At 35.3% G+C, this 9,398-nt stretch overlaps 1 protein-coding gene across 1 annotated transcript; it reads right to left on the bottom strand.

Moving 5' to 3' along the window:
• Window positions 1–1,943: 1,943 nt before the first annotated feature.
• TMEM126A (transmembrane protein 126A) lies at window positions 1,944–8,759 on the bottom strand. Its single transcript, XM_045818141.1, has 5 exons — window positions 8,599–8,759; window positions 6,516–6,614; window positions 3,950–4,143; window positions 2,872–2,986; window positions 1,944–2,208 (listed from the first exon to the last, which is right to left on the bottom strand). Exons 2-5 carry the CDS (start codon window positions 6,605–6,607, stop codon window positions 2,016–2,018), a joined length of 594 nt encoding a protein of 197 aa, XP_045674097.1. The 5' UTR covers window positions 6,608–6,614; window positions 8,599–8,759; the 3' UTR covers window positions 1,944–2,015.
• Window positions 8,760–9,398: the final 639 nt, after the last annotated feature.

Genomic DNA, 9,398 nt, shown 5'->3' with positions numbered 1-9,398 from the left:
CATAGCAACAGATTTAAAATAACATGCTCTTTTGCTTGTTGCCTTTTTAAATTGAAAAGATGAATTAAGAAATATACCATGTAAAGCACATACTAGAGAGAAATCCTGAAACCATTGTAAATTCTTGTATTCATTTATAAATGGTATGCTAGGGAGTAAACACTGGGAGTGTTTAAGGATATCTAAGGAAACAATTTGAACTAATTAACATCAGTGGGTTTTAAATTTAGTAATTTGGGTTTCTTATTTTTGAAGTCAGGAATTACTTTTAATTCATTGTTCTCCAACTCTCTCATGGTGACAAGCAGAACTCTGATTTAAATAAAAGTGACAGTGCAGATACAATGTATAATTTGGGGCCAGAGTTTTAGCTTATAAAATAGGGAACTTTAAATTTTTTTCCAAAGATCTTATTTGTTTTTAGAGAGAAGGAAGGTGGGGAGAAAGGGAGAGAAACATCACTGTGGTTGCCTCTGGCATGCTCCCTACTGGAGATGTAGCCTGCAACCCACTTGGAGAATTGCACTGTTGAACCTTGTTCACAGGCCAGTGCTCAATCCACTGAGCTACACCAGCCAGGGGTAATCCAGAGAATATCCATTGTAAAAGAATAGTTTGCCTTTTAGTTGGCATCATTTCTCGTGTAAGTTTGGTAGGGAATAATACATTTTAAGTACCTGCTAAAAGAACAAATCTTTGCTTTCTGAAAAATTAAAAATACATATTTTTAAATTTTACTTAAATTCTAATCTTTGGCTGCACTGGAGAAATCCATTCACCAAGGTGCCTTTCCTAGGTGACAGGCTGTGTTCTCCTTTCATGATTTAAGTAGCATAAGATTCCTTAACAGTTATGTCATTATATTTGGAAGGAATAGTTAAGATGCTTATGAGGATGATCTGTGATATCATGTAGTAATCTGGTACAACTGACTTGTTTTATAAGGAAAGTGTGTCTAGATAGGTGCTGTCCAATACTGTAGCCTTTAGCCACATGTGGCTAAAAATTTAATTAAAATGTACAATTCAGTTACCCAGTTGCATTAGTCATTATTTCAGGTGCTCAACGGCTAATAGCTAACATTGTCAATCAGATATACACCACCACAGAAAGTTGTTGGAAAGTACTGATTTAAATGCTGTCACAAAAGAAAATGGTTTTAAAGAACTGAGATCAGAAGTCTTAGGAAGGGGAACACAATAGGTCATGCCTAAAATTGAAATGCTGTATCTTAGGAAATGAGGAAAGATGAGGATATTTCCAAAAACAAAACCAGGAGCAATAGGAAGAATATGGCTGCCATGTGAGTGCTCGATACTGTCACTGTTAGGCAAATTACATGTTATTTAATATCACTCAAGTGAGGTTAATGATGAACATTGAGGGCCAGAGAGGATAGTTAGCTTGATTAGCATCACAGTTAAAGGCTGGAGTCTATGAGTCCAAAAATTGTTCCACACTAGATGGAAACTTCTAAGATAGAACTGGCTTCAATCCTCCAGGAATATAGCTTTCCAAGGCTATAAATAAGGTGACTTTTAAAATATGCAACTATATCATTAGAGGAGCTCAGGTTGGGCCTGAATTACCTGTATACTGGAATTGATCCCTCTGAGGTAGGTTGATAAAGTATGTTCTAAGATTCTATGGATCAATAATACCTATGGAAAATGAAGTGTTAATAACATTTGCTGTTCTGATATTTTCACTCCTGTTCGGATTCTTTATGAGGTCTTCATTGTAAACTACTTTATGTTTATATTTTGTCTGTGTTAGACCAAACTCTGCCTAATATAAAGGAATAGAACAAGTGCAATGAAGCAATACTATTGGGCAAACTAGAGAAGTTATGTTCTTGTTTAAGTGGATAGTCTTTAGTGATATTCAGCCTTTGGTTGCCTTATGTAGCCTTTTGTAGGTCTCAAGAGTTGTACATCATGTGATAAATTACAAATCCATGTTTATATAGTAGGTTTTTTCTACATTTTATTTTTGCGTACACATTTGCTTAACAATCACTGAATTTCTAGGCCAGGTTCAGGTAATTGAAGAGCCTTTATAAGTAGTTTATATTGTCTAGAACCAAGGTATGCTGCAAATCCAGTCTGGAGCAAAACAGGAAATAACATCCTTCTAAAGATAGGCTTAGAAATTCTGATCCAGTAGGTTAAGATGTTTCCTTTCTCCGGTAGCAGGGCTGAGGCATACCTGTAAGAAAACATTGAGAACAATTTGCTAGAAAAGATTGTTGTGTCAAGTGGCAAACTGATGTACAACAACATATATATTAATCACAGAAATCTTGCCTCGTTTACTCTAGGTAAAAATTAAGGCAATGCTATTATTACTCCTAAAACTCTTTTTGGGTTGGTTCTTTTGTTGTTGGTTTTTCTGTTTTGTTGGTTTTTTTTGCCCCTTTCTCCAGTTTACTCCTGGAGGCTCACAGAGCATAGACTACTCGATACAAAAGTTCATTAGAAAATAACAGTTATTTTGGAGTAGAAGGTGTATAGCTAGACATTTTCTGATGGAATTTTCCTTTAGTGGAATTAAATTCTTAAGAACAATGTGTATATAACAGTTTCAATGCTAGAAATGGTATTAGCAGCTTTTTAAGTTGTAAATTAACCAAAACTGTAAATTATGGTTAAGAACCTGAACTACACACCCAAGACTACGGTGTAAAATATTTCTAGAACTGTTTGCAAATTACTGAGAATAGCTGATTACTCAGAAGAAAAAGCAAGTCTTAACTCCTCCAAATCAAAAGTTAACATTGCCTGAGAAAATGTTTTTGCTGTTTTAAGTTGTAGATTTTCTAAGTAATCATTTATAATTTTTCAGTGATTATGAGAAAACAAAGAATCCTACCTGGCAGCTAGGCCACCATTCACAGGTATAGCCAAAAAAACAGGGTACAGACCACCAAAAACAAGTCCCACCAGTCCACCTCGTGTTATGGTGCAGGTTTCACAATTCAAATCACCTAGGAAATAAATTTGTTCTGGAAATGAAGGTCATGACAGTCCAGCAAAGAATTTAAAGAATGCAAGTTCCTCTTACATATCACAGAACCTCAGTTTTCAGGCAGTAATACAGCAAATGCAATTCTGCAAGGTATGTTAAAAGGTGTAATTATGTGTACAGATAACTTAAAATAATTAGGAGTAACTGATTAATAACCATCTTTGAAAAAACTCCCTTATTCTGAACCTGAATGAATATAATCTCAGTTTGTGTTATTCTACTCATCTTAAGATAGAAACTTTTTTTAACCCATGGAAAATTTTTTTAATACTTCATCTTATAGTTTACATTATATTAGTGTGACTTTTATGAAATTCTTTATTCTTTTCCAAATTAGTATATCTTATTTTTTACTCAGTAAGTTTAATTCATTGGGCAACACATTTCCTTGAATCAAATGTTTTTCCATACTGATTATGGGGACTCAAGCAAAATACTCATACAACTTAAATTTAGAGCAGCACTTAGCAGAAGAGAATTTAAATGGACTGCCTCCCTCCCCACCACCACTTATAGTAAAACTTTTATTTCAAATCATTAATCAAAAACTTACTCATGATGAACTATACTCAAAGTGATCACATGATAAACTGTCAAAAGGAAATCAAGTCTCCATATATTTGTTAATTCTTGTATGTATATTAAGTGCCTTGAGAGATTCACTATATAAAAGTCTTATTCCCATAAAAACATTTTTTCCCTTTAAGGAATTCTCTAAATTTTTTTTAAATGAGTTTCCAAATATTTTTTATTTTAAGCACCATGGGAAAGATAAGTTAGATAAAGGAAAGTATGTATAACTGCTGTGTACATATACTTGTTTGGTAGACGATGCTAATACAAACTGCCATTTTAAGAAGTAATGCAGAGTACAAATAGCATATACCAAAGCAAAGTTTGGTAGTAGTGACATAGAATTTACCTGTATTCAATGGTAAACTTATAAAACTCTTATAAGATACTTCTGCTGTCAAAAATGGGATCACTGCCATTGGTAAACCAGCAGCTATACGAGCCTGTGTCACATTTAGGACGCGCCGAAAAAGACTGTTTGCTATTAGGCCACAGAGAGCAGCATTAAGTCCAATATATGTTGATCCATATTCAAGTAGATTCCTGAATGGGTAAAAAAAAAAATAGTAATGTTTTCTTTGGCTCTGTTGTGTGTTAGGAACTCTAACAATTCTGGCATATGTTAGAGAACTTATCGTAACTTTAGGAATATTATCCCTTACAGCTTCATAAAACCAAAACCTCATTAGATTTTTATTCGGAAGGCTTTTGAATTTGGTAACAATTAAGGATACAGTGATAAATTTAGATTTTGCTAAACATACTTTGTGATTCTGCAAAGGATAATTCTATATAAAACAGGGAGGAGTTTCTGAAGAGTCTGATTTGGATGTCTCTCCTCTGGGCTCCCATAATACCTAATACCTCTCTAGCACATTTTGAGGCATTCCCCACTAGCATTACCCACTATAAACAAGTTCAAGACAATGAGTACAAAGAAGTTCCTTTTGGTTTCAAAGGCACCTGACACAAGGCATTTAAGGAGGTGGAGTTGGTTTCCTTTCATTCTTCCACAAAGCATTAGAGTTAAGATTGAGGGCCTGGAAGAATAATAATATTTAAGGGATACTCTACACCAGGTTCCTTACAACAACCCACTGAAATAAGAGTAAAATGATATTTTGAGATAGTGGTTCTAAGTTAAGGTATGTATGAGTTTAAAACACATGTTTTGGGCATTCTTTAGTTTTGGAAAAAACACCAAAAATTATTGCTGGATATTGAAAGTACTTCAAACTCTTCAGCCTACTGCTTAACTAGACTACCCTGCTTTGCCATCTACAACACAGGTGTCAACTTCTTAAATTTCTCACTATTCAGCCAGATTAGCCACACAATATCCCCTCAGACTTATATTGTTAACACTCATCTTAAGGCTGTTTCTAGAAATTCCTAATATAGCTTCTTACATTGTATGAGATATTACTTTTCTTTTCACTTTGCAGGCATTGTGTTGTTTGTCATTCAGTTGTTGCTATAAGCAGCAGACTTGCTGAAGGCACAACAGATTACCCTCTACCTTCACTGTTTTCAGTTTATTAAAAGACGAAAGTCATGAGATATAACATGTCTATTAAAATTGTAATTGCAGTAAGAGAGAGGCAGTCTAGTAACTTATATAAAATAATTTTTAAAGAGTGACAAGAGCCTAGAGAAGAACCTACCAAGTAATAGAAAACATGAATGTGAAAGACCTATTTTTGTAGAAACTGGAAATTTGAACACTTCCTCTGAAATAAGTTATCTTTATAACTGTCCTGAGCAATATATATCATCTCTATTTTAGTCAGAGGAATGAATGCTGAGAGATAATTTGCCCATATATATTTTATATATTATAAGATTAATATAATTTATATATTGATATATTACTGTAAAATATAATAAACGAGAAATGCAACTGGAATTGGAATAGTAAAATTTGCTGTCTCCCAACCATATTTTAATTTAGTATGGCTTTAAGTCATATTTTTTAGTTAATTCAGTAAGCACCAAGTTACCTAGCAGACCCTTTGCTAGTCAATTAAAAAAAAATGCCTATACAACTAGAAATACATGATATTTTATCAAAAACATACATAAAATCACTAGGCACATGAACTAAACATGTAAAATATAAGAACAAATTTAACAAGTGGCAATGAAATATGTGGTATATGAAATTACTCCAAACCCATCCTATTAGATCTCAACTGCTACCACCCTACCATCACCACTTACCAGGATTACTATGCATTTTCCTACTGGTTTTCCTTTTCTCTCCTACCTCAAATCTACTTCCCAAAAAGTACTGCAATGTACTTTAGAAATGTTAGCTGATCGATCACATCATTCCCTGCTTAAAACTCTTCCTGTTCCTTCAACCTTCTGCCCAATTCCCTTGCACTTCAGTAACAATGGTTCCTCAAATATGACAAACTGTTATCCTGTGGCCTAGGCATATGCTATTCCCTCTGCCTGAGATACTGTTCCTTCTTTCTCCCCAGGCTGACTCCTTTTCATCCTTTTTTGTCTCATATTTTCAGTTTAAATTAACCAAAGAGGCATTCTTGCCTAGATCTAAAAAACATTTTGTGAAAGTGGACTTATAGTTCACTCTGTCATAGATCAGTACGTTTCCTGCATAGCCTTTTTCTATTTAGTAATATCTTAAAAGATCTTAACCACAGTCCTGTTTTCTGAGATTTTTTTCTATCTGTATGTGTTAAATGGCATTATTTAGGCTGCTATTATAATAATAGAAATGAAGACAAATAATAGAAATGAATGCCAAAGACATGAATTCTAGCCTTGACTTCAAACTAAGCGGTTAATCTTGGTGGGCCTTGGTTTTCTCAAGGCACTGAAACCAAATAAATATCAGATAATCAATGAAAATCTGTTTGGTACATTTTTAAATTAAGACAGGATCTTACCTTTCTGCTTCTGGAAGTTGATTGATTTTTCTGGTTATGATATCAAAAATTTGTTTTTCCTTAACAGTATCAACTGGTTCATGATTTTCCATCTTGAGTCTTAAAAAATTAAAATAACATTTTCAATAATGTTTATCATAAAAAAAGACAAAAGGGCTTATAAAAAGACTTCCAAAAACCATTAATAATTTCAAAAGAATTAGCTATAGATGGAATTCATAATCTGCCTACACACAGTACCCTCCCCCCCACACAAGAAAATCAATTCTAAGACAAATCAAAACATGAAAAGCAAATACTTAACTTGCAAATAGCACCAAAAGACATGAAACTAATACTAAACTAATAATTCGTTAAGAACTTGTGTTTAATAGGCACCAGAAAGCTAAGTTAATGCAGAAATGTTTTTAACATAACTGACATGAGTAATTAGTACCCAGAATATGTGAATAAGTAGAAACAAAAAAAGGGCAAGCAAGCCAAGAGGAAAATTGATAAAAGGTTTGAACCAGCACATCACTGAAAGGAAAGCCAAAGAACCAGTAAACGTGAAACTATGCTTAAACTTCATAATAAGGGAAGTGGAAATTAAAACCATAGTGATACCAGTATGTGTACCTACTATAGCTAAAAACAAAACCAAACCTGACCATTTCAATTACTGGCAAGATTGTGGGGTAATTCATGTTGCTGGTGGAAGCATAAAATTATATCCAATTTGAGTACAGCCTCTCCAAAAAAGAATTTGGTATTTACATAGTAGGTAGAAGACACACATACCCAACAATTTCACTTCTAGGTATATACTACAGCAGAAGTCAGTAAGCTTTTTCCTCTACAAAACATAGTACTGTATTTTAGGCTTGGTGGGTCAATTATGGTCTTTGTCTAATACTTTTTTAAAATAACTTTTTAAAAATGTAAAAATCATTCTTAGCTGGCTGCTCATACATACAGAAACTATAGGCTTCCTCTGGCTGACAAGCCAGTAGTTTGTTGATCCATGCACTAGCTGGGGTGAATGCCAGAGTAAGGCAATGGTTTTTCCCTGAAGATTTAGCTTATTAAATAATACTTCAACGTAGCAGAGTTAAGTAAAGCAGAAGTTCAGAGATAATAGCAAAGGACAACATGGTTTTATGAAATTAGATTTTCTTGGTTCACTATCACCCATTTGCTACAAGATTAATTTACCACAATGAGTAATTCAACAAATATTTATTGGGTACCTGTTAAATATATTAGATCATTTGGAAAATGTTGAGGGCACTCAACATTTCATATATAATTCGAAATATATTTCAAAATAATTCGTATACCCAAACTTAAATTAACCTAGTAAGTACAATGCGGACTTAAAAATTTAGGTATCCTGGACTCAAATTTTCTGAGGGCTTTGGTTACAATAACATAATAGACAATCCCTACCCTACAGAAGCTTTAAACCGCTTTGCTTGTGTTGGGGTTGGGAAGTGGGGGAGGGTGGAGAAATACACAATCAAATTCAGTACATACAAAGTGTACGGTTTATATGTCTGAAATAAAAGAAATTACCCTCAGAAAGTCCGGCCTAATGCTATTAGTTTTCTTTCTGTTCTATGCTCTCTATATGGATAAGGTTTTGAGTTCTGTGAACTACCCATTTCTGCTGTGTGGCTATTAAAAGTCATCCTTAATTTGGTAAACGTTCTGACCTGGCAACCCACAATAGGTCATTTTGTCCCCGTTGTTAACAGTAAACCCCTATCAAAGACAACGCCACCTTTAAATTCTACAAATACTTTAGTATTTGAATTAGCTATCTCACTTCACTCAGAACAACTTCAAGGTAGGCAACGGAAAAAAAAGCTGGGCCTCTGAATATGAAGTTAGGCCCAAGCTACTCAGTAAATTGGCAGTAAACCAGGGGTTAAATTCAAGTGCAAGGTTTTTAAAAAACTTCTACTGGTCTTAAATATAAGGTCTCTTCTTTCAAGGTGGAAAATGAAGAGACGCTCAGTGCTGCAGGGCCAACTCTTCTCCCCTTCCGACCCAGCCCCAGAATCTCTTTCCCGTGCTGTGCTTCAGATACCAAGACACTTACTGCACTCTTTCCCCAGAAGGTCTGTGCCTTACGCTCTCCTCTCAGAAGTCCTCTCAGAAGTCGGTACTTTCTCTAGGCTTCCTCAGCCACCAAAGCTCTCTGCAATCGTCACTCAACTTGCCTGGGCGCAGCCATCTTTGACTGGCACGTGACTCGGCCCAGACGTGGTGCGTGGCCTCGGTCACTGATTGGGCTCTCTGGAGGTAGGTTGCAAGCACCAGCGACTTCCTCCTGAGAGGCTTTCTACCAGGGAGGAGCTGGGCTGGTGACCCGCGAGACTTGGGTTAATGCGGGGAGTGTTCAACCTAACTCTGGTTTCCTGGGTAGAGCTTGTAGGCTGAAATTTTCAGGTGAAAGTTAAGTTACCGGAAGTGCCATTTTCACTGAAAACCTGTCTTCGACATGTTAATTTACTGTCTGATAGAGCCTGCCTCAAAGTGGATGTGGGGTTTAGGAAGACACAGCCCTTAGCATATAATGGGTACTGGGGACAAATGATGATGGAAAAATAAATAAAATATATTTTTAAAGTCAAAAGAGGACCCCTTGGCTGGTATGGCTCAGTGGATTGAGTGCTGGCCTGCAAATCAAAGACTCACCATTTCAATTCCCATTCCTGGGCACCTGCAGACCAGGTCCCCAGTAGGGAGCACACAAAAGGCAATCACACATGAATGTTTTTCTCCCTCTCTTTCTCCCTCCCTTTTCCTCTTTTTAAAAATAAATAAAATCTTTAAAGTCAAAAAACAAGATTTCTTTGCTCCATCGATTTTCCCTTTTCCCTCAGATCTTTAGCTCCC

The sequence above is a fragment of the Phyllostomus hastatus genome, unplaced genomic scaffold, assembly GCF_019186645.2.
Source record: "Phyllostomus hastatus isolate PE091 unplaced genomic scaffold, TTU_PhHast_1.1 phas_scaffold_317, whole genome shotgun sequence".
NCBI classification, from domain to species: Eukaryota; Metazoa; Chordata; class Mammalia; order Chiroptera; family Phyllostomidae; genus Phyllostomus; species Phyllostomus hastatus.
The sequence above is the reverse complement of the archived record's forward strand: the minus strand, read 5'-3'. Positions and strand labels throughout refer to the sequence as shown.